At 43.5% G+C, this 24,219-nt stretch overlaps 5 protein-coding genes across 6 annotated transcripts; 4 read left to right on the top strand and 1 right to left on the bottom strand.

Moving 5' to 3' along the window:
* Positions 1-285: 285 nt before the first annotated feature.
* On the bottom strand, positions 286-1,471 carry Bccox19. Its single transcript, XM_001558511.2, has 4 exons — positions 1,353-1,471; positions 1,241-1,275; positions 1,017-1,131; positions 286-922 (listed from the first exon to the last, which is right to left on the bottom strand). Exons 1-4 carry the CDS (start codon positions 1,403-1,405, stop codon positions 787-789), a joined length of 339 nt encoding a protein of 112 aa, XP_001558561.1. The 5' UTR covers positions 1,406-1,471; the 3' UTR covers positions 286-786.
* Positions 1,472-1,508: 37 nt separating this feature from the next.
* BCIN_11g03880 (hypothetical protein) lies at positions 1,509-2,512 on the top strand. Its single transcript, XM_024695991.1, has 3 exons — positions 1,509-1,688; positions 1,753-1,932; positions 1,991-2,512. The coding sequence occupies exons 1-3, from the start codon at positions 1,681-1,683 to the stop codon at positions 2,292-2,294; spliced, it is 492 nt and encodes a 163-aa protein (XP_024551793.1). The 5' UTR covers positions 1,509-1,680; the 3' UTR covers positions 2,295-2,512.
* Positions 2,513-3,597: 1,085 nt separating this feature from the next.
* BCIN_11g03870 (hypothetical protein) lies at positions 3,598-4,388 on the top strand. The gene is made up of 2 exons (XM_001558514.2): positions 3,598-3,788; positions 3,845-4,388. Exons 1-2 carry the CDS (start codon positions 3,646-3,648, stop codon positions 4,308-4,310), a joined length of 609 nt encoding a protein of 202 aa, XP_001558564.2. The 5' UTR covers positions 3,598-3,645; the 3' UTR covers positions 4,311-4,388.
* A 4,864-nt stretch (positions 4,389-9,252) lies between these two features.
* On the top strand, positions 9,253-13,169 carry BCIN_11g03860 (hypothetical protein). Of its 2 annotated transcripts, XM_024695989.1 has the most exons (2): positions 9,253-11,531; positions 12,507-13,152. In XM_024695989.1, the coding sequence occupies exons 1-2, from the start codon at positions 9,716-9,718 to the stop codon at positions 12,524-12,526; spliced, it is 1,836 nt and encodes a 611-aa protein (XP_024551792.1). In that variant the 5' UTR covers positions 9,253-9,715; the 3' UTR covers positions 12,527-13,152. The 2 variants fall into 2 exon arrangements, with proteins under 2 accessions (XP_024551792.1, XP_024551791.1); XM_024695990.1 differs by having other exon boundaries at positions 9,253-13,169.
* Positions 13,170-17,590: 4,421 nt separating this feature from the next.
* Bcnpr3 lies at positions 17,591-20,153 on the top strand. The gene is made up of 2 exons (XM_001558521.2): positions 17,591-18,549; positions 18,600-20,153. Exons 1-2 carry the CDS (start codon positions 17,625-17,627, stop codon positions 19,913-19,915), a joined length of 2,241 nt encoding a protein of 746 aa, XP_001558571.1. The 5' UTR covers positions 17,591-17,624; the 3' UTR covers positions 19,916-20,153.
* The last annotated feature ends 4,066 nt before the right edge of the window (positions 20,154-24,219 follow it).

Below are 24,219 nucleotides of genomic sequence, written 5' to 3'. Positions count from 1 at the left end.
ACAGAATAAAAATCGAACAATAGTAATTAGATGCGGTTAATCAATGTGACACTCGAATCCGACGGTTCGTTTAGCTGGCGAATGTATCCAGAACATGTTATTGCAAACTGAAAATTGGGAGAATTCGACCCGATAGTTGTTCGTTATGCTAAGCCTGTTGTTCGTCCCCAAGTAAATCAAAAGGATCAGACTTACATAATCCTTTGTAGGTCTCTAAAATCTCTATCTTGAGTAGTTTCGGGGTGGATCGCTTACTGGAGATCACAAAAATGGAGATCATAGAAATGGAGAAGTATATAATTTGTCCTTTAACCCTATGACAGAGGGCTTTGGTAAAGACAATATCTATCGTTTACAGTCGTTGACGGTCTGGCACTTGGACGTATTGCGTTTGAACCTTCAGCTTGTTGGAAAACATAGCAGACCATAAACATGATGGCTAGATTCTAATCTAGACCCTATGGGAGTGCCAATTCCAAAGGAATACATGAGTGATATTCGGACTTAGGAAAGCAATGGAATCGAAATGCGACTACCAGTACCCTGATCGAATGGAAAACAGAGTAGAATGATGCTGTAGCTGAAACAATAATCCCTTGCATGTGTGAAAATAAATTTCTTCAGAATTTTATTCAACATTTTGACATGTGTCCATCCTGCAGCTCCTCCCAAAAACGCCGACCCAATGCTTTAGTTTTACAGATGATGATAAGATACCTCCTCGCCATCCCCTATTGTTTCATTTGTTTTTTTTTCAACCCGCCTCGAACCAACCCACAACCATCCTCACCACCTTAGCTCGTTCTTATGTTTGTTTGCATCGTTGCCACCCTCTTTTACATCTTTCTTATCTGCACCATTTGTCTCCGAGCTTTCATCTGCGAACCCCAAGTTCTTGAATTCGTCCTTTGCCATTAAATTCCTGCAGCACGCCCCAATGATTAGTCCTCAATATCTTAGACCTTCATCCAAATCCCAGTTTCCAACCCAAACATGTATGAAAGCCAGTGACTTACCTATCCATCCGACACGACAAATATGATTTCGCCAGATCTCTACATTCTGGATCATTCATGCCTCGAACTTTCTTCATGCAACTGAGATAACTTTGCATCACTGATTTGCATTCGCCTATAATCGCACTGTCGTGTTAGTATATCGTTCTGCCATTCCATACTCCAAAATCATCTCGGTTTGCGCACTCGTGAATTCGTATTCAAGGGAGAAAAGTGAACCATACCATCATGATCCAATGGAAAACTTCCTCTTTCTGGCCTGTATTCCCAATCCAATTGTTAGTTTTCTCTGTGCCAGAATACATCACGCACTAGAGAACCAAGAAAATAACATACGGCGAAGGTTTATTATTGACCATACGCCCACCCGGGCTTCCAAATGTACTCATAATTATTTGATGTGTATTTACCGTTAAAATGATCCGATGTTATCGATAATTTGGATGAATCTGGTCGGAGAAGGATTTTCTATTGTTCCGGTACTTTTACCCCGGATTTATGACGTAAGCTGTTGGAGCTCTAATGAGGGGTTAACATCGTTGACAACTACCTGAGTAAAAAACGACACATTTGTAATGATAAATTCATATTAAAGAAATCTATTTTCTTGCTTCCGAGTAGCCATTCTATTAACAAGCCTCGTATATTACCTTAAGTACTCAAAATGCCAATGCAGGTCCCCATCCAACTCACATCTCTCCAAAACTCTAAATGACGGTGCTAATATCTATCCCAGGAAACTAGAAGGAAGCTGCCAATGCGGCCTTGTGGAATTCTCTCTCCAATCTCAGACTCCCGTTCCATACCAAGTCTGCGCTTGTTCCATCTGTCGCAAATGTGGGGGTTATGGTGGATGCGTTAATCTAGGCGGCATAGCCTCTACCCTCGAGATTACCAAGGGCAAAGAACACGTGAAGTACAGCCTTCTGCGCTTTCCCTCTGTTAGTTATTCTTCTTGTCCTAACACTCTTTAGAAAATACACTGCAACCGCTGACCGCGGCAAACCCACCGCCAAAAAATGCACATCCGAACGTAATTTCTGTAGCGAGTGTGCATCGATGCTCTGGCTCTGGGACAAAACATGGCCGGAACTAATTCATCCTTTTGCAAGCGCAATTGATACGGAACTGCCGGTTGCGGAAGAAATGGTTTGTGTGAAAGGGGATAGTAAGCCGGAATATGTTAGGTGGCCGGAGGGAAAGAAGAAGGTTTATGAAGGGTATGGGGAGTTTAGTATTGAGGAGTGGCACAAGGAGAAGGGAGTATGGGTTGAGTGAAGAGATGATAGGATTGTAGTATTTGAGTATCTGAAAGCATTTGATCTGCGACGATAATGATTTTTACGCTTGCCTGATGTATTGTGGACGTTACCTTTATTTTATGATTATCTTACAATACCGTCTTTCCTTCAGGCTTTCAAACAGGGAAATCCAAGTTTGCACCTTGCGATATTGACCACAAGGCTTTAGAATACAGGAAGGCGCTCTCTATAGCATCGAGTCATCGTTATAGACACACCATTTTGTACCGGATGCGCTGCTCGGTCAAATATGTCCGTACTAAGTAGAATCCGAAAGCTTGGGATTGTTATCAAATTGAAGCTTCTGCTTCACCATCAAAGTCATGATAATGAAGTTATCATGACACAATACCCTCGCCGATCATCACTTAAGCTTGAGGCAAGAATGCCTTACCCTCGCACAGCCCATACAATAAGCAAGTTGCTTCACTTAATCCCCCAGCCATTTTGATAAACCCCCACAATGATCCAATCGTGGTGGCTAAGCACCATCTTTCTTTCCCACATGTAATGGCGCAACGTACCAGAAGAAAGATGATAAGAACATAGGTTTCCACTCTATCTTACAGGTTCCACAATTTATACTGTTTAACCCGATAAAGAAAGCTCTTCAAGACGAATACATGGGCACGCGATAACAGACACATCTCAGAAACTCAACAACGCTAACTCACCAACAATACTGATTGGAAGTAAGACGATTATCCACCATGCAGTCAGCACCGGTAATCAGTTTCAAACCCATCATAATATATCGCATGTGAATTTCGAAGCGCCTACAGCGCTTACAGCCCCCAATTGCTCAAATTGTATGCGAACGATGTAACCTCATTATTGAAAACCGATGAACATGAGTCATCTATCAAACTCATGAGGCTTAAAATGTTTTATGTGTGAGGTCTTTTGTCCAATCTTCTGGCTGATTTACTTTTGAATGTTCTCGAACTGGGAAAAGATCGATTCTTTGTAGATAGTCACAAGATATAGATGCTGCGTATTAATGGTATTCCACGACCCATGAGTGAGGCTGTGAGTATTGAGATCTCAAATACTGTATTTTGAGAATGTATATACCTTAACATTTGTATAAATATAAAGATACGTATTTCGTCTCACACTCTTAGATATTTTCGCCCAAGTGTCCTTTGCTTGAAATGAATTCCATGATGAGATTGCCAAAAATATATCTTTCTCTCTTCTTGTATATACCATCGGCCCTGGCAGATGATACCAAAAGTAACACAATCAGTACCGAAGCCTCATGTTATTCTCTTCCATATGGCGGATGGGGGTTCTTCTCTCATGCCATAACATATTATACCATTATCATGCTGTGTTCTAACAAAAGGCCTGGTATGCCATGGGCAGAGCGGGAAGAAGAAAGTACGTGGAATAAGGTACTCGCAGTCGCGCATTTGCTCATGACTCTGCCTCCTGCAATCAGAACAATGGTATCGTGTAGCCACGCATGGTGAGTTACTTTTTGTGCATCCCTGCATGCATTCATTCTAACCTTCTTTTCTCTAGGCAATTCGAAAGCATAGCCGCGATGAAACTGGCCCTCTCTCTCTCCTCGGGCTTCATAGCCATCTTCCCTTCGCCCTGGTGGTTACTCCTCTATCTCCCTGGCGTTATCGCCGGCACAGCCGGTACCATCTCTCTCGCATCAACGAACTTTACAAATACAATGCTTATCGTCACTGCTGTATTCGGGGGCGTGAGTCTTGCATGTTGTATTGTCAGTATAGTTACAGCGTGCTTTCTTCTCGGGAGTGAGAAAGGAGATCGTTTTGACTCGGGTTTATTGGGATTCATGGGTTTCTACACAGCATCCATCCCGGTTTGTGTGGTCTTTGGAGCACTGTATTCAGATTGGGTGTTGGCCATTGCGGCGAAAAACTTGACTGGATACCCAACTGATGAGTCGAGCTTGGTCCAGGCGTTGTGGTTCTTGTATATGATTGGAAAGAGATTGAGTTTGTTGACAATTTGAGGGACTAATCAGTATGGGTCGCAGGCGATTCGTTTGAAGGAGAAGTATTTTGTGGCTGTAGTAATACTGATTACTTCAACGCCAAATACATTTCTAAAATTAGTGAACAGTCATGAATTATGCTGCCATCATTTTATTGTTCATGGCATCGAATTATTCATGAACCAAACCTCAAAACTTCAAACCTTCAAAAGTTCACAAACAACCATGAAGCGCACAATTTCATATCCAAAATCGAAATCAAAACAACACCATAAGTTCCAAGCGTCTTTTGAAGACTTCATACATGTCACAAGACTATTAATTAAGATAACTTTCACAACTAAATTTGGTATGATCCAAGCACGAAAACCACAGCCCCAATCTTGGGATGAAATATCAAGACAAGCAACCACCCGGTCTCTATTGATGTTCTTCAATTACCCAAAAGACTTGATATCTAACCTCCTTTCCATCTACTCAAAGACATCACAATAGTCCAACGTGCAGAAATCTACTCTGCAAAACAAAGATGAAAGTGAAAGGTGAAAAGTGCGATGTGCAACAAAACTTTCTTTAAATTCAGTAGCCACTAGCGAAGCAAAGTTTCTAGAAGAATTGAGCAGATAAGACGAGATAAGACAAAAAATGGCAAGTAAATGAATGAGTAGAAAACAAGGATGAAGATAAGATCAAAAGATGAGATGAGATAGGCGCCAGCAACAACATACACATTTGATTTTCCTTTGTTGGAGACTTCATCAGACGGACACCACCCTCCATTCACACTTTGACCACAAGATTCAAACCATCGATTCTCCCTCTCAGGAACAAATACGAAGCTGTTCAAATTCGCAGACAAAGAGACAAGACCAGATAAAATTTACCATGAAGAAACCTCCTCAGCTTCCCACACGCCCCGAAACAAAGTGAATACCCAGCAGCCGCTTGCCATCGCAGCCCTACGCTTGGTCCAAGTGAGCCACTGGCCAATCTCAAACATTCCCCAAACCTCCAAATCTTTTGTTGCACATCTCTAAAAAGAGAAAAGTTTTAGGGCCCGAATAGGAAAGAGCGCAAAAAGTAAGTGGCTATTATAGTCTCTCAGGAATTGCGATCGCGCGCAAAGGGGCCTGAGCTTTGCGATCGGAAGGTCATTGGCTCTTTGATATCTTCGGGAATCTGGGAAAATCTTATAAGGCTGAGGTATTGTGGGCTAGTGGTAGCTGAGGGAGCCCTACGGGAAGCTAGTGGATGGAGCGCGGAGGTTGAAACTGAGATTTGGACTACTAGATGAGTGATCGCATTGCGATGGGAATTTCAGATGTGCAACAAAAGAGATATGATGCATAGTTGAGTGAATTGCAAAGGGTGAGATGGGATGAGAAGTTTGGAATGGATGAGATGATATGGTAACGATGTAGCAACGAAAGCGCAAGCACTCGCGGCATCATCCTTTATCTAATGATATGTTCTAAGCACAAAGGATTTCTAGAGTAAGATACTAGGTGTATATAGATCATTCCCATACTTCACTTCACATAGAACACTCATCGCAAATACCAAGAAATATACCAGTAGATGAACGATCGCAACATACCTATCATAAGCACCTTATTAGTTGCGCAATCTAAACTCCAATCACCCACCGTCATCTTTTACACGAAGCTTGACCAAGAGATGGACGGGTATATTGAATTGAAAACTTCAGACGTGCAACAAAGTCTTCCCAAGAGTCTTGAGTCAAGACTCACTCATTTGCCGTCCATCCGTACCGCCCACAATCTAGGTTACTGCCCGAGTCCTACAACTTCACTTCCCACATCCGACGAGAGCTCTCAATAGTGAATTCCCCCATCTATCAAGGTCATTCTAGCGCGAAAAAAGTCAAAGTACACAAAGACAAAAACGACCAAAATCACCAAAAACGACGAGCCCCCTTTCTCTTTCAACCCCCCCGAAATTATGAATTTGAGATCTCCAAACATGCAGGGCTCAATTCCATGTCCGGAATTAGAAAATCTTCTCAATTGCAAAAGTGAGCAAGGCCTCCAGATGTGCAACAAAACTTTTTGATGTCGGAGAGGGCACGCACGTGTATAGCACGTGAGTATGATAATTTGGGACGAGAGTGATAGGTGACCGGTAGAATTCTGGCTGGGGCGGAAGGGCCTTTCTAATTGCGCTTCTTGATGAAAACGATTTGAGAGAGAATTGAACGATGTGGTTATTGTAGCAATGGGCTTCCTGTTATGCTTTGATGCGCTAGCTATCGTCGCATGACCTCATCTAGTTGCGAGACCGGGGATCTACTAGATCTTGGGATGTTACAACTTTTTCCAGTCCGAGACTGACTGGCTAACAAACAAACAAACGATAGTACTTTCATTTGAATTCTGGTCCTATTATCAAACCTTTTTGGTTCTAAATCCTTCCTGGCTAGTCGTGTCTTCTTTCCAAGATGTAAAGATTATGCTGGGACTTAGGAAAGGGGTATTACTATTCGACCATAGAGATTGCTACTCTCTTCTTCCCTTTCACGGGTTGTAGACTGATCCAAGTAGATATAATACTTTCAGTGTCTGTCCATGATATCTCGGTGGCCATGAATGGAGACGAATCGCGCGGACTCTTTTTTCGAAGTATTCCGCGTGGATCTTCTCTCGCGACAAACTGAAATACAGTACATTTTCTATAAGTGCTTTGATAACCACCTTTCGATTTGGACAGAACGTATTCAGCAAGACTTGGGAGGTACATTTGTTCCAAGGAACCATCCCCATTTTATTTCAAAGATTGATGGGTAGGAAGCAGTTGCAAAATTCAAATAGTCATGGGAGGAAAAGTTAAGACATATAACTTCGGCACATGGTGCCCAATCCTTCGTTTGATAAGCCCCCTTTTTACTTAACTCGACATACTACAGTCTCTTGCAAGTCTGGACACATTATGGAATTTAATATTCAAAAAATTCAGATATAGTTTTGTATGTGGATAGAGATTTCATTTGAGTGTTGAGTGTTGAGTGTTGGATGTTGGGTGTGGTGATGCTACAGGGGTTATGAAGGAATCTTCGTTAGCGACAGAAAGTACAAGCCTCAATGCCAGAACTCCGACACAGCCACAGCCACAGCCACCCGCGGGGATGCATACTTCGTAAAGTTGGCAGAGAAGAAGAAGAAAATGATGCGGGAAAGTTCCAGATCTAATAAAACAAGCATCATTTGACTAATGATCACTACAAACTACACCGTAGACTATCACTCATACAGTTTGGATTTTGATCTCATGATTCGGGCCTTTCCGAGCCTTACCTTAAGGTTAATGGCGTTCTAGCCTCTAGCCTCTAGCTTCTAGCTACTCATTTCTGACTTCTAAGCAAATTCCCCCAGAATCAAATAAAGGGGGGCGGGCAAGACCGAGCCCAAATTCTTTCCCGTACCGTGGGTGTATAGTAAAGTGTCATGCACATACAGTCAGGCTAAGGTCAGCAAGGAATTTCCGAGTATCAATACATGCCCGGGTACGGAGTAGACAGTATCAATACATTGTAGAAACAGTACGCAAAGTGGAGTTACAAAACCGATGACATCATATTTCTTGGAGGTTCGAGTTGTGAAAAACTTCCGTCGAACAGCTCATCACCATAATGAAGGATATCCCGGAAAACAACAGCCTTATGAAATTTTTGGAAAGGTGTGACAAGGGATTCAGCTTTCCTGCTGATTGCTAGGTATTTCTCCCTAGATAGCTATTAACATTTTCGCCACGAAGCTGATGTTTTATTTGGTTGGGAAGAGCAGAAGGTCTTATTATTGGCTTGTCCATGATTTGTTCTCGTGACACAATTTTTGCCGCAAAGCTAACACCAGATCTCAGCCCCTCCATCTCATCCCACGGGGCGCAGTTGAGCAACCCTGCCTGGCAGTATGTACATCAAATTGAAGACATACATACACACATACATACACACGCACGATACGGTACGGTACTTGCGGCTCAAGCATTTCCCACAAAAGATGGTCATCAGCTTACTCCCTCTCTTCGCTCTCGCCGAACAGTATTATGGCATTGTCTCGGAACAAGTACGATGGTGCGATGTGCGATGTGCGATGTGCAATGTGCAATGAACGATACAATGTGAAAGAGAGGAATCCTGTTACTAACCGATTGGGCGCGCCGTGCCCGAAGATACCCAATGACGATAACGTTTAAAAGTACCCCGCCAATATTACGGCTGATAAGCTCGTCACCCTCACGCTCTCAAGTATATCCTCGAAAAAAGGTTTCAAACATGCCTTCCACAGACGGAAATTACTCCCCATATGGGACTGCCGTGGAGCATTGGGAGTCTGTTGGGTTGCCGTGTATGTATTTGACAGAGATTCGAGATTCGAGATTCTAGAAGGTTGGAACAGATTAAGTGGTGGATGGAGCGATCTTCCCATGAATTGGTCGGTTGGTAAGATCTCAGACAGCAAGCAAAGCAGCAAGCAAGCATGGCATTCATTTCCGGTTGGTGATAGCACAACGCGATCCATGCGAGCCATGCTATTGAATCCATCATCATCCTGCATCAAACTTGGAACATCTTCCGCTTTTGTTGCTACAGGCAGCCAGCAGAGCCATTCAAGACCAGGCAAATCCCCGGAAGTCCCTTAAAAAAAGGTTCATAGAGTACCTGGCTAGTGACTTTGTCGGTGCGTTAGCTCTTTATTAGAAGATGTTGACTGTACGAAGCATTCAGGAATTCAACCGCGCGCCAAATGAGAGAAGAGAGAAGAGAGAATTCCCCCAAATTGTGGAGAGTTGGTCAAATATATCCCTATCATGTATGCGGGTGCACATGGATGCACATGGATTCATGCCTGCGAGCTGGAAATCATATGGTTCATACAAAACTCGTAATCATACATATCCGATAGAACCGCCCAAAGCAAGGTCGTTCACTGTCTTTCTATTTGATTCCCATCTCCAGCCACCTCCTTCGTAACGTATTCAAGCGCTGCCCATGTTGTAACTTTGGTCACTTTTCGTTTTTAGTATCTGTCTGGCCCTGTAGCTACCCAGCATTGCACATCTCACCGACATTCACTTCTTGGTTCGTTTTTTCCCCTCACTCGTCATATTACGACACTGCCCTTGCTTTTGGGGGATGACTGTTGTGATTTGATTTATTCCATCACCACGCTCACACCAAAACACAACAAAACAAAACAAAACACAACACAACAACAATTATTTGCATCGTCTGCTGCGGACTCAGATAATTTCCAAAGAGTCCAGAACAGCAAGCGTATTGGAATCAAAATCATACCGCCTGATTAATTATTAGTGCTGTCCGCGCAACTTTTCTCGGAAGCCAACAGGCAGCAAAGCACTTTCCGGTCGCAAATCGAGAATAACCCCGCCATCAATTATCAGCCATGACTTCCTACGATTATGAGTATGAGACGGTCGAGGAACCACGCCGACACCATTCCCACCGTCATCGAAAACATGATCGCGAACCAAGATATGCTGACGAGCCACGTTACGTCGAAACTCAAGAAACGTATGTTCGCTCAGCCGCTCCTGCAGTAACTCATGCTCCCGACGCTCCGATTAGAGAGAGAGAAAGAGAAGTGATTCAAACGAGAGAACTCGTACGTCAACCTCGTCGTGAAGATAGCAATTTGTCAATCGAAGAGGTGAGAAGAGATTTTCCTCCACCAGCAGGTGGTGCCTATGTAGACCAACGAACGACCGTCCGTGAGTCTAGGTACGGTGCGCCGGCCCGCCGCTCTCGTTCCGTGGGGCGTGATGGCCGCTATGGAGAATACCTCGACGATAGCAGAGGCGATCCACGACGCTCTTTCCAAGATCTCGATCGACAAAGTGATTATTACGAAGATACAAAAGTCGAACATAAACGATCGCTTTCACGAAATCAAAAAATTGTTGCCGCCGTTGGGGGAGCTGCTTTAGCGGTTGGAGCAAAGGAATTATGGGATCGAAGATCGGCCGAGGGTAGACCAGTCGAGCGAAACCCAATAGCGTCTGCTATGGTCGGAGCTGCCGGGGCTTTTGCCGCATACGAGGGAACAGAACTTTACGATAAACATGGAAATAAGGAAAAGAAAGTTAAGAAATACGCTGCTCACAGAGATCGAAATGGTGAAGTTCAAGAATCTTATTACTCCGAAGATGAGGAGATCAAACCCGAGAAGAAGAAGGGTCGCCGCAAGTCAATTGTTGAGGGCGCTATGGCTCTCGCAGGTTTAGGAGCTGCCGCCAAGGGTGCTGAACACCATCGAGGCCGCAGAGGTAGCGGAGATAGCTATTATGAGGAATCGAGCTCCAAGAGAAGCAGATCAAAGTCCAGATCAGGTGAGGGTACTGCCAAATATCAACAAGCCGCCAAGGCTGCTCTTTTAGCGGGTGCTGCCGAAGCATTCCGAGTCCGAAACGAGCCCGGAGCTTGGGGTGGTGAGAAGGGAAAGCGTATCCTTACTGCAGCCATCGGAGCTGGTGGTATTGATGCGGCTATCGACAGAGATGCTGACAAGAAGAGCAAGCGTCATATTCTTGAGGCAGTTGTTGGAGGTCTCGTTGGAAATCGTGCTATTAACGGATCACGAAAGGAGGTCGAAGAAGATCCTGTCACTGGACGCTCTCGATCCAGATCTCGAGCACGCTCTTCTTCCCGAGGTGGAGGAGGTGGTGGGGGAACCGGTCTCGCTGCTCTTGCAACTGCAGGTCTTGGAGCTATCGCTGGCAAGAAATTGCTTGATCGTTCCCGATCTCGTTCCAGGGCTCGTTCCCAATCTCGATCCAGAGCTCGTTCTCAATCTCGGGGACGCAGAGATGATTACAGCCGCAGCCCATCGCCAGACCGTAGCAAGCGTAGCAGAAGCAAGAGTGTCAGCTCAATGGCAAGAAAGGGTTTGGCTGCTCTTGGTATTGGAGCTGGAGCCGGAGCTGCTGCCAATGAAGTCGGTCGTAGCCGCGATCGTAGCCGTAGCCGCAACCGTGATAACTACGATGACTATGATTCTTACGAAGAACGTCCAAGACGCTCTAAGAACTCAAGAGGCGACGTGTATGGTAATCCACGTCATGCCGAATCTCGTGGCAGTGTAGATAGTCGTGGAGGTGCTAGGGCAAGGGATGGACAGAGAAGCAAGGGAAAGAATGGATATGATAGCGACGATTCATTGATTTCGTCATCAGAGGATGAGAGGAGGGTTAAAAAGATGAAAGGTAAGCAACTTATTACAGCCGGTTTGGCAACTGTTGCCACGATACATGCCGCACATAATGTCTACGCAAGTATGGAGGCACGTGATGCGCGACACAAGGCTGTTAAAGAAGGAGAAATGACCCCGGAGGAGGCAAGGAAGCTTAAAGCAAAGGCAGCATTACAAGATGCAGCATCTGTTGGCATTGCAGCACTCGGTATTAAAGGAGCCATCTCGGAAATCAAGGAGGCAAATGAGATACGACACGAATGTAGAGAATTCCGAGAGAAAAAGGGTGAGCGTCATAAGAAACGTCTCGAAAGACAAAAGAAACATTTGGAGAATGGTGACAGAAGACAAAGAGAAGATTCTCGCGACACTTATTCTCCCTCTTATGACAGTCGTTACGATGATCGATATGATGATCGTCGCTACAATTCGGGTCCTCGTTACTATGATGGAAATCCATACTCCACGGGTTTACCAGCTCCTCCTGTTGGATATGAAAGATAATCCAGCTATCATATCATATATCGACAGACACACCAATTACGCTCTTTTTTCTGGCTTCTACCAAACACAATGCCTTTGTTAAAGCTTTGCCTTAAACCACTTCATGAAAACCCCGAAACCGCAAACGATATTACAGAAAGGAGTTTTAATGATTGGGGTTTTATCTTTGGGGTCTTTCTTCGGCGCAAGGATGATATAATGAGTTCACGACACATCACAGAGTTTCTCCATGCCTTGACGAATTTCATTATCTCTCTCAGACGTTTTACATAACACCCAGACGTTGTTTTTTGAATTTTTTTGAATTTATATTTCCCTTTTTTGTCATTTCGTTTATTCTTTCTTCACTTTATACGATCAAAGATAGATGAAGAAATTTTATAACGATCCTACGTACCCATACCAGTCCCAGTCTACATTTTATATTGTTACCAAATTTATCTACATAAGAACCATAACTGATTGGTATATTTCTCCATATTAGCTCGCTCCCATCGCCATTAAGAAAGATAGCTTAACAGCTTATGCCCGGCGCCATGCATAGTGTAATAAAGTACAGCGGACAACGTACATACCCGCATTCGGCAAACAGACAAACACAAACACTTGTAGTGACGCGCGGGCATCGAAGTGGAACGAAGGATCGAATGGATGACGGATCGGGAGGGTACATTAGTGTGGTATGACGCATTTGGATATGATGGACGATTATTACGAAACCGGGAATGATGGAATGATGGAATGAGATGTTGGAGAGACTATATTTTTTTTTGTGGATGACCTTTTTATGGCCAGATTTTCTATTTATGAATTGATGATGATTTTGATCTAGCTTTCGCTGGAAATTTTTATGTTTTGGATTTTGGATCTTGGATCTTCTGGGACATTGATTATGTTGTTTTGGTTTGGTTGAGAAATTGATTTATTGATTTATTGATTTATTTGTTTGTTTGTTTGTTTGAGCAGTTTGTGAGTTTGTGAGTTTGTGAGTTTGAATTTGGAGAGTGGATAGATGGTATGGTGGAGTTGGGGAATGGTGATGTATGTGATGATGTATTGATGTATGTGATGATGATGCTATGGTTGGTTGTTGTGGATTGGAAGATGGATATGGGAGGATGCGGATACAGATGCAGATGCAGATGCAGATGGGAATGCTGATGATGAGATTGTGCGTTTGTAGTTTGTACTTTGTGAATCTGTCCCTCTGGAGCGGTGTGAGCGGGGGGAGGGGGTTGGCTTGGGTTGGTTTGGGTTGGTTTAGTGAGTTATTGGGTTGGTTGGTGGGGGTTGGATATGATATATGGGAATTTTGGGAGGGTTTTTAGGTGGGATGTTGGGTTTCAGAGGGGGAGGAGGGGGTTGCTTTTTTGAGAGTTGCTTTATTAGGCTGCTTTACTTTACTTTACTTTTATTTACTGTATGTGTGTGGTACTCGTAGATTGTTTTTGAATATTTTGGGTTTGTGGTTTTTGCTGGGGGGGGGGGGGGGTTTCTTTTTCTTTCTTTCTTATTTTTTCGAGGGGAGTTTCGCTTTGGGGGATGCGGATGGGGAATGCGGATGGGGAATTTGGAGGGGAAAGTATATTTTTGGATGGATGGATGGGTGGGTGGGTGGCTGAGGTGCTGATGCTGGTGTTGATGCTGATGTTGATGTTGATGTTGATGGGAATAGAGTGGAATAAAATGAATGAATGAATGAATTGATTATGATTATGATTATGATTATACCATCTACGAAGTTGAGAGAGATTTTTAATGGGATTGTGAGAGTGAATGTGAGTACGGGTGTGTGCTGTACCCTCCCCTCCCAATTCCGCTTCCCAAATCTCAAGTCCCGACATCCCGATCGATAAATTCCGATTCGTGCCCAACCTTCCTACCAAACCCTTCCCGTGCCATTTTGTCCCTGTTGCACACATCACCTGATCCGCGCACTAATTTCCCGATGAAAATTCTGCCACGCACAGACCACTCCCCATCTCTATATAGTTCTCTCTTCCCTCCCAAATTCTTTTTCTTCTTCATCGACAATACTGTGAGTTTTCCCCACCCCCTACATTTCACCTGTTTCCTCCACCCCCACACACACACATACTAATTCTCTTGCCTCAACAGTCAAAGAATCATTTCTTTAGTAAACGTCCTTCTTCTGTGTTCTCTACAAGAGCCACAGACTCCAACCGAGACGATGAGTCGAGCCTCGAAACCCTAGAGTGAAACCGTTTTTGCTTTCGCACTTTCCGCAAGGAAGGCGATCGAGCCTGGAAACAGCGCTCGATTGTATAGAAAGTGGTGATGATCTCGTCCCTTGATTGGTTGTCTTAGGACGCTGGTTCTGGGTGGGTTTTGATGGTTGTCTGATCGGTTTTTATACTTTTTTTTTTCATTGCTGGTCTGGATTGATTCTGGGCTGTGAAGAAGAAAATGGTGGTGCGTGTGGGGAGAGATTGTAAGTGAGGGGTGGAGACGGTGATGGTTGTGATTGCATAGATAGTCTTTTGATTAGTGTCGACGATGAGATGAGTTTGTGGGACGTGATAAATAAATAAATAATAAATAGTCAAAATCTGTTTGTATAATATTGCTATATCAAATCTCATCTTCTCCATGCGACATTGACTTGAATGTTTCGAAATTCAGAGTTGGAACTCGTGCGAAAATTCTGCTGAAAACTTTTCTTCGGCGTTCTTGCGGCCGCTCCGTCATTGATCCCGAGCTAGTATCGGAACTCGAAAATGTACCGATTGACAACATCATCCGGTCCATTATACGTTTTGGATCCTCTGCTTTCAATTCTGCTTATACATTCACTCACTCACTAAGATCATCTTTATATCTATTTATCGATCTGTGTCCCAATCTTTTACTTGAAAGGAAAACAAACTTACGGGGGTGAATCGAGGGTTGATTGGGTTAGGGGGGTCGAAATATATAGGTGAGTTCAGAATGCAATATGGTAGGTGAGAAAGACTATTGGGAATTTTATGTTCATTTGATCTTCTTTCGTTGCAATTCTCGCTATGAGTATTATTCTAGGCTTTGGTATTATCGTGTTCTCTCTCTATGCGGATCTTGGGATGAACGTCGCGCTCAAATCAAATGGTATACGGATTGAAATTTATCGGGGTGAGTGAAGTCAGGACCACCAAGAGAATTTTTCTTCTTCTTCTTCTTCTTCTTCTTCTTCTTCTTCTTCTTCTTCAATCGTCATATATGTAAGATTGCTCCAACAGAACTACAAGACCTATTTCTCCATCGCTGCCACCGCGATCTTTGACGCTCTCTCGGCACGCTCGCGGATCTTTCATCGCTGGGCCGTGTCTCGGCGGGAACGATCGGTGTAGTGTAGTAAGTATACTTCTTTACCCGATCTGGAAATATCTCACTCCCACCGCGCTGTGTTTGCTGAGATTGGATGCTCGATTTCAACACGAAGGCCCTTTCGCTACCTAGTTCGATTGTGGATTATTGGGGAAATGGTTATGTCGAGATATCTATCTAGCGTTTGATTCAATCTAAAATTAACGTCTTTTCAAAAAAAAAAAAAAAAAAAAATAGATTCCGTCTCACTCGCACACTGTGGCTCTCGCTATTTATAAACTCCTAGGAACATTGATCTGTATTGTGTTTTTGTGATTATAAGTACTTTGACCGAATTTTGTCTGCTGGCTCCTGCGAGGAGAATCATGATGTTTCGTGATGGATCTATGGAACTATATATGGATGAGCAATCTCTGCAGTATTCTAGGGCGTATTGAAGGATCTGGTGGGTGGTTCAAAATACTTTGCGGTCTTGGTATCAAAGATAGGAAAAGTAAGTATGGGGAGTGTGTTGGGCTGCTGCACTTGCGGAGTATCATGTTTTATGTGGTCAAATGTATTTGAAGTTCGTGGGATCAATGACTCGATGAAATTCATTTCGCTCGTTGTATATGGTTGATTGGCTGTGGAGTGGTAGCAAGTTTCTTCCCATAAAGTAAAGTTGCATAGGTTGGAGGTTGGGTGAGATCTTCGAATAAGGAAGTGAGGTTTCTTGTTGCGCGGGTAACACCATATCAAAGTTGCGAGGGTAGACAATGTTCTTTGTGGAAAACGAACCGAGTCTTTCGGGTATTGTTAAATGGTAATGTGGAATTAAAGCTAATGTTTTGGAAGGAAAAGCGGAGGGAGTGAGGGGAAATTTAGAGGATGTTTGTTCAGGAGATTGGACTTCTAGCGAGTGTGAGAGACTCTTGTATCGGAATGTGAATTGGATTTAGCGAGAGACGAGGGGAGGCGGGGTGGGGGGGTATATGATTTGCGTCGAGGATGGGAAAGAAGCGGGTACGTACTTTTAGGGGGTGGGAAGCGAGAGAGTTGTTTGATCTGGAATGTGAATCTAGGGTTCTTGTGTGAACACTGTTCTCGAGTTTATGTTGAAGATAACGATGAACTGGCGAATGTCGCATGGTTGCCGATTCGTTCCACGTATGCTGCTTTGTCATTTGGCTACGGAGATTCGGCAACGCCCGAGCATCTCTGCGTTCTTGCTTTTTACTCCTCTCCTGGTGTATGGGAATATGCGTCTTCAGTACGAAGTGCAGACTTGTGAGCTAGCTAGGATTGAAAGGTGTGGGCAGTCGAGCTTTCTGCCCGGGTGACATGTGGGAGGATTGGAATTCGCGAGGTTGGAGGAAAAAACTTCCGTCTTGGAGTTGAACGTCTTCTGCGTGCTTTTGCTGGTGTCCAAGGTGGATTTGTGCATGTTGTGTATATTTTGTTGGAAGTAGGTTTCTGTTGGAGAAGGAAAGGAGAGAGAGAGGGCGGGGATAGTGGACGTCGGGCTGGTTAATCGGAGGCGAGGATGATAGTTTGGGCATGTTGGCTAGGGTCATGGGATTTGGTGAAGTGCTGAGGTGTTTTATATCTTTCCCGCCTTGATGGTAAATCAAACATCATACGTAGCGATTATAATGGTACTGGTATATTTATGGCACTGGTCTGGCTGAGATCTCTCCAGAGGAAATCGATCGACGTCGTTGCCGACTAAGCACCTCGGTTCATATACGAGAGTAGGAATTCCAGATCTGTTGATGGAATTCCCATTTGAAGTTCTAAAGCTAGTCTTTATTACTGCGCTGAAAAGGCAATCCGGTAAAATAGACTGGCTCACGTATATGAAGAACATTGAGGGTGTGTTATGTTGCTCAGACTTGTTGATTGAATATTTGCACCTCTGTTGGACGAGAGCTTCACCTTGATCTTTTAGAAGGCTCTTCGCTTCTTTTAGCCCTTGCTTTCTTTAGCTCTTGTTCCCAGTTCAAAATTCATATCGATTTGAATGACGAAATTGTAAGTGATGGTTGATGTTGACAGTGGTTCTCGAACGACTAAGCAAGTTCATTTCCAAACTGGTTAGCCTGCCGAGACAAGGCAATGTGAGAACTTGTGAATAACAATAGTACCTTCAGATTCAGTACTTTTTTTTTCTCTAGCAACAACAATTTAGAATCTGTAGGTATTTTTTGAAAGATCTCGAAACTCCTATTAGAGCCAACAATTACTAACATTATATATCAGAAGCTCGGGCCAGTATTCTGCACGGGCCTCTTTCATCAATATGCCTCCCAACCCAAAACAAAGCTCTCGAAAGCAAGCCACAACCTCTAAGAATCAACCTTCAAACCCTCAATACAATCTTGAAGGGAGAGTTTTCAGTATGGACAAATCTGAACCTTTCATTGACTCTGGCTTAATTGCCGTTGCTCTTGTTATCAAATCTCAAACAGGACCACACTTTGTTTTTCACTATCCACCTCGACCTTCATTTGCTCCACCACCACGCAATTATAGATACGGCACGGAAACCGATCAGACCGAGCTCGAACAGCGGACAGGGAGCGATGAGGATGATAGCGACGACTTCTCCGATCTTGAAGACCCAATTGCTTCAAAGATGGGAAAACTGAACTTGAATGGAAAAAAGGTGAATGGGGGAAATGGCAGTAGATCGCGTCACGTGGTGATCGAAAACGACGATCACCTTGAGGGTAGAGACGGCGAGCAGATCGTTCCTTGGGAACAATTCGGCGAATTTCCTACCGTGGATCTTGCAAGCATTTTGACCCCGCCACGCGCATACCATAAGAAGAAGTTTGAGCTGTCAATTGATAATCTCTACTTTGTTTCCTATCCCTTGCACATCCGCGAGGATGGATTTTGGAAGAAGCCGAGAAAGTCGAAGAAGGACAAAGAGTTGGCCAAAGATGAAGATGAAGCAGAAGAAGGTCAGACGGCTACTAGCAGTCAAGAAAAGAAGGGCAGTGGCTCGGATGACGGTGATGATCGTGGAGAAATGACAATGTTTAACGTTGTTTTCGTCATCAGTTTACCCAGACATGAACAGGATGAGAGAATCGAGGAGCTTTATGAGCATGTTATTAAGACTTTCAACAAGGCCCTCAACCATGCTCAAGCCCAGAGTAATTATGTTTGGAAGGAGTCTGAGACCATTCTTGGAATGAAGGAGAGAGCCCGCGAAGATAGTAAGTCATCTTTGTACATGAATTTACTTCACAAGCTGACTGATTTATAGAGCGCCCAATGAGCCAGTTGTGGAGCCAAATTTTGGTCAAATCCACATTGGCAGATGCAATGCGCGACGTTTACGATGCTGTTGTCAACAATACTATCACCACCGTCTGTCTCGATACCAAGCCTCCCATTGATTTGTCTCTTCATATCCCGATTCCGACATTTTTGATGAGCTTTCCAAACCCCAACGAGCGAGCAAAACCCGGTGTATTACTTTCTAGCGCTAACCCTCTTGTCGATGAGGAAGGCAATCCAGACCCCACACAGCTTGACAAGCATTTTGCGCTTCTCCTTCTTGAGGATGAGGTTGATGTTATCGCTGAGATATCATCTGAAGATACAGAACTCTCTACTCCTTTAATTCAGGTTATTAAATGGGCCAAACCCACTTTGTCGTTCCAACAAGTCGCGCAGGCAAACAACGTTGGTCTCGATGAAGTTCTTACTCTCGCACAGCATTTGATTTATTGGCGCAAAGCAATTGCCATTCCACCTATTCATGCTCGGGATATGTTTATTGTTTCTCCCAACTGCGATATGCATAAGTTAATTACAGCAAGCCAACAGTGGAAAAAGGCATTTCCTTTTGCTCCATCTTTGCAAAGTTTCCTTGGCCAAATATCGTATGCCCCACGCCCTTACAAGTCTTTTGTCCCCTCCAAGAGTCATCGCGAAAAGTATATGGAAATGCTTGCATGGCTCATTCGAGGAGGCTGGGTTACTCATCTGCGGACCTTTTGTTGGATATGGGTATGGCCTGAGATCATCTACGAAGTCGAATACCAATTGAAGGCAGAAGCTATTGAGAGAACAAAGAACCCACCTGTTCATACCGCACCCGGATCCCCGGAAGAAAACAACTCTTCTGAAGAAGTTACAGATGCTGAAAAGGCGGAAGCTCTCGACCCAACCGCACCACTCACTACCGAGCAAGCAGCCGAAGCTGCACGCCTTGAAAGACTCGCCGCTAAGACAGTTGCAGAAGCTAAAGCCGCCGAAGACGAATTCAAGAAAATGCCCGTGCCAGAAGCTACCGAGCATCCTTCTTTGAACAACGCAGAGCATTTGAAATACATTTCCTCCTATGCCATTGTCGATCCCCACAAGGCTAGCCATGTAGAGACATTGTACATTGCAGCTATTGGTAAGCGTTGGACTGACCCAAAGGCAAAAACATTGTGGCCAAAGTTCGTAAAGTACTTTAATGGAACGACTGCTTTGGAAGATATTTGGGCCAAGGAGGGAATGAAGCGTAAGGAGACGTGGAATGTTTTGATGGCTTATCAGGAGCAGATTCTAGTTATGAAACATTGGTAGATTTTGACGATTGATCTTTTACTTTCTCATCTGGAGAGATGATCTTCTGGGGAAGTGAAAGAATCGGTGTTATGATGATGATGATTTACGATGATACTAAGGATGATGCGGCGTTATACAGTTCCAGGAATGGATAGGTTAGGATGATACCATGGCTTCAGTGGATATTTTCGTGATTTTATACCCTTCCATATGAAGGCTACGCCTGAGAATTAATCAATTTAATTACTTTGCTCCAATGTTTCATAATATGTTAACGAATGTTCTATACAGTGCTGATTCGCATACCTACTTTATATACATCGAGGCCGAGTAGAAGAATACAATATTCACGAAGAAGTACCCGAGAAGTTCAGGTTTCATCATCCCTCATTCAAGTGAAAGAGGCAATGAAATAGAAGTGACAAAGACTTCGGATAACGACAGCGGTTGAAACTACTAGCCAACCGAGATGGTACGATAATCAGGGCATCGGCTCAATGAGCATCCTGAAAAATACCCAAGTAAACTGAGATTCCCCAGCGTCAATGTCGTAGTCAGGATATCTTTCCTTCTAGCACCAAAAGATAATCCTGAATATCGTATCCGGTTTTCGCTCCTTGTGAATCAATCAGATTTTGGGGTGGGTTTTCTGCTTGGAGATTCTTGAAGGTCTTCAAGGAAAGGCGTTGATCCTTTGACAGCTGAATTCTATTTATTCACTTACATACTATCCTCGGAATCGCAGTACCCGCTTCCTTGCATGATTAAATTTTCGTTTCCGGTTGCGTGTGCGTGTGCGTGTGCACCCTGGAAGTCATGACTGTACTATATACATGCACCCTTTTTTGGAAGGAAGAAGAATAGAAATATGGGATTGCTGGATGCATGCTCCATTCGCTACTATTTGTTCCAATTGGGGTGTTGGATGTATTTGTTTTGTTTGCTGTGTAGAGGGTGTATGTGGATGTTTGCGCATTTGTGCGATTCTGGCGAGGGCAGCTTTCGAAGCGTGAGCAAAGATACTATAGAGACATTGAGAGGATCTGTAGTTGAACGAGAAGAAAGTAGTGATTTTGATTTCGGCAGTCGAGAGATAGATCCAGCGTGGTGCTGCTGGGTTTCTGTGATTTGCATGTTTGGTATAATAATAATAACGACAACAACGAGAATAATCATCGGATATCCCGAAACATACTGCAGACGAAATGGGATGTGCGATTCAATATGGCGTTGCAAAGGGACAGTGATAATGATGTTTGTGGAATAACATCTAGTGATCGGATTAGGACTGAGAGTTCGAATTTCGTATTCTTCTGGTCTTTCTCTGACTTTCGTGGCGCGGTTGAACGAACTAGACTGATTACGTGCGTCGCTTTCCGCTTTCCATCTTGAAATATGGTACATAGCTGCAGTGTCCTTGTTGTAGGGTGACTTGTTGCTGCTGTGATGTATATGCTTTCGAACCCCTTAGGGTTGGCTCACTATATATGCTATTTACTTGGATATGCGTTTTCGCAGTCCCAAAGTGTCACGCGTAGATTGATGTCTCGCGGCCGTTTGTTCAGACCGCGGGCGGGGCGGTTTTCTTTGGCAATCTATTTATGCTAGAAGATCACTTACTTATTGAATGGCGCTTACATTCACTTCGGCATGCTACGTCATTGGATCTTTCAATGATGCTGAGAACCCCCGTACAGTTAGTTCGTATCCTTCATGTGGATTCCGAACATTCCCGAGCTGGTTTTTCGACCTCGCTTGATCGGATGGTTTTGGTTCTGCGGCTGGTGCTTATTAGGGATTCTTCTTGCTCGATTTGAGATTGAGCGCAGTGGAAAGATACCACGATCAACACCAGCAGGATTGGTGGGCCGAGTGGAAAGAGCGAGACTGTATCTGGTTTTGGGGATGAGGTACGTGGGTTTGAGGGTGTGGAGTGGCATTCGTGCTTTCAAGGAAAAGAGGATGTCTGATAGTGAAAATTCGTCGGAAGTAACTTCCCGTGTTGTCGCTGTCATAAGATAAGGGGATACATATATAGTGTGTCTTGTTAGTTGCGATGAATATATGCAGGTCGAGATTCTTCATGTGACAATGAAAACGAGGACTTGTGAAAAGACCGGCATATCTCTCAAGCTTTTAGTGATTTATTTCGCGTGCCAACACGCCTCTTGGATCTAACAGATATCCAATTTACAGATCATTAAGCTTACTAGAAATTACCTGGTTTTGCCATCTTGACGCATATTAGTCCCGCCTTCTCTAACAAGCTCGTCCTTGAACCGCGGTATCTTCATTTCATCGACGTTTATCTTCCCAATGAAGACTTTCGGATAAAAGAAAAACCTGGCTATTGTCCCAGAGCATTATGAAAACATTCTCTGGTATCTATATTGTTCTATTACATATAATTAATAATACTCAGTTCAACGACTATACTGGCATCAGAACTCAACTCAAGAGCCTACGGTTAGCTTTTCTGTTGGTCTAACTTATGGGTTGGTCATTTGGTGGTTGAAAATTATTCACTAATCCCCCGAGCGACACATATCTATGTTATGTACAAGGAAATAGTATATTGAGCGTAAGAAGGATCATAGTGGATCTACAAGAGAGATTTCAAAGGCAATTTACTTTACGAATGTGCGTTAAAAAAAAGAGATGATACCATGTCGTGTGCACTCCAGTGTTTTTTTGTGTGAAAGGAAGGTCTCTTGCGAACAGCTTTATGCTTTTAAGTTTAATGTTCAGCCGCTAGACCACAACCTCGCTAGTTTAACCGTCTAGTTGGGATTATTATTCAGTAATTAGGGAATAGAAGTGAGTCTACTGGCAGCAGGATAGTACCACCTCTTTGATTCCTTAACCTACTACGATGGATATTAATACTGCAAGTTTGTGCTCGGTAGAAGAAGTACAGCATTCGTGAAACCCAGGATATCCAATGGATCCATGCTTCTATCATGAGACAAGAGCAGTTATGAAGATTATCCTACATAGGTGAGATATAATAGAATATAGAATAAGGAGCGCTTCAATATTGCGAATAACGGCAAGCATCGGAAATAAATAACGGCAATTGCCTCGTCAAAGTGACAACACTTATCCGCTTCTATTCAATGAAATATCAAAATTCTCAGCCATCAAATTGGTAGAGAAAACATTTCCCTCCACATCTATCACAAAGTTTCAAAAGGTACACTATCTACCGTTACTTTTCTCTTCGCAACACAGTTATCAGCATCGATAGCGAAATCTCTGATTTTCCCTGAGACCTATGTGCAATTTCAAATATAGTTCCAGGTACTTGAATGTCTTGGCTGGCTATCATCTAGTGAATACAGAGCTCAGTGTTACCAAATATTCTTATTTAAGGTTCTTTTCTTTCGACCAAAGAGTTATAACTTGGAGAAAGAAGCGTCAGATATCAGAATTACAGGATCTCTTGATATTCACACAAGAAACCTGGTATTGTTTTCAAAAGATCCCCAAGAGACTTCAATAATTATGCAAACCCAGTCGCTTATGAACCAAGACTCGCATCCAGAGTAACATTCACAAGGTAAACGACAACAAAACTATAGCAAAAACAGTAGTGAGTCTTTCACACTGATGATACCAAGAAAATTAGATTATGTTTCTAAATCGCAGTAAGAATATTCTCGTATTGGGTGTAACAACTTGCAGCTCTGAAGAGAAACCTGCTTGAAAGGAATCAAACACCACTCCGACTTTCTCTAGAAGTTTGCATACTTTATAGGATAGATTGCTGTTTATCGTGAGGTTCCATACAAATGTGTGAATGGGATATGGTGATTAGAGGCGTGATTCTTGAAGTACGATTTTAGAGAGGCCACGAATGGCAGTTCTCATGTATGATGTGGTCAAGGAGGAGCTTCTGGAAGAACGATAAATGACAACGAAACAGTAACCATAGACAACGTTATTCGGCATGATGATGTGTATCTTGACCTCATTACTGCCAGTGCGTAGTTTGCCCCAATATTTAAATTAACTTTTCAGAAAACGATACATGCACTGCAATCCACTACTAGTTAACTGAACCAGAAGCAGTGTGCAAAGTTCAGAGCTTAGTACTCGGGCTTATGATTTTTGTAATTTATTTCTCGATTTGCCATTCTTGCGTGGAAAGGCAAAATATATACAACCTGTGAAAATGTTTCGAACCGGAGGACTGCACTTACACCCCGAAGTTCAATAGCAATGGTTGATCAATATAGCAAAATCGAGTAATTAAAAAGCTCCTCTGTAACTGATGACTTCGTTGTTCCGATTGGAGTTGAGACCAAAACAGTGATCTTGTA

The sequence above is a fragment of the Botrytis cinerea genome, chromosome 11, assembly GCF_000143535.2.
Source record: "Botrytis cinerea B05.10 chromosome 11, complete sequence".
Taxonomy (NCBI): Eukaryota; Fungi; Ascomycota; class Leotiomycetes; order Helotiales; family Sclerotiniaceae; genus Botrytis; species Botrytis cinerea.
This window is presented reverse-complemented; position numbering and strand designations above follow the sequence as displayed.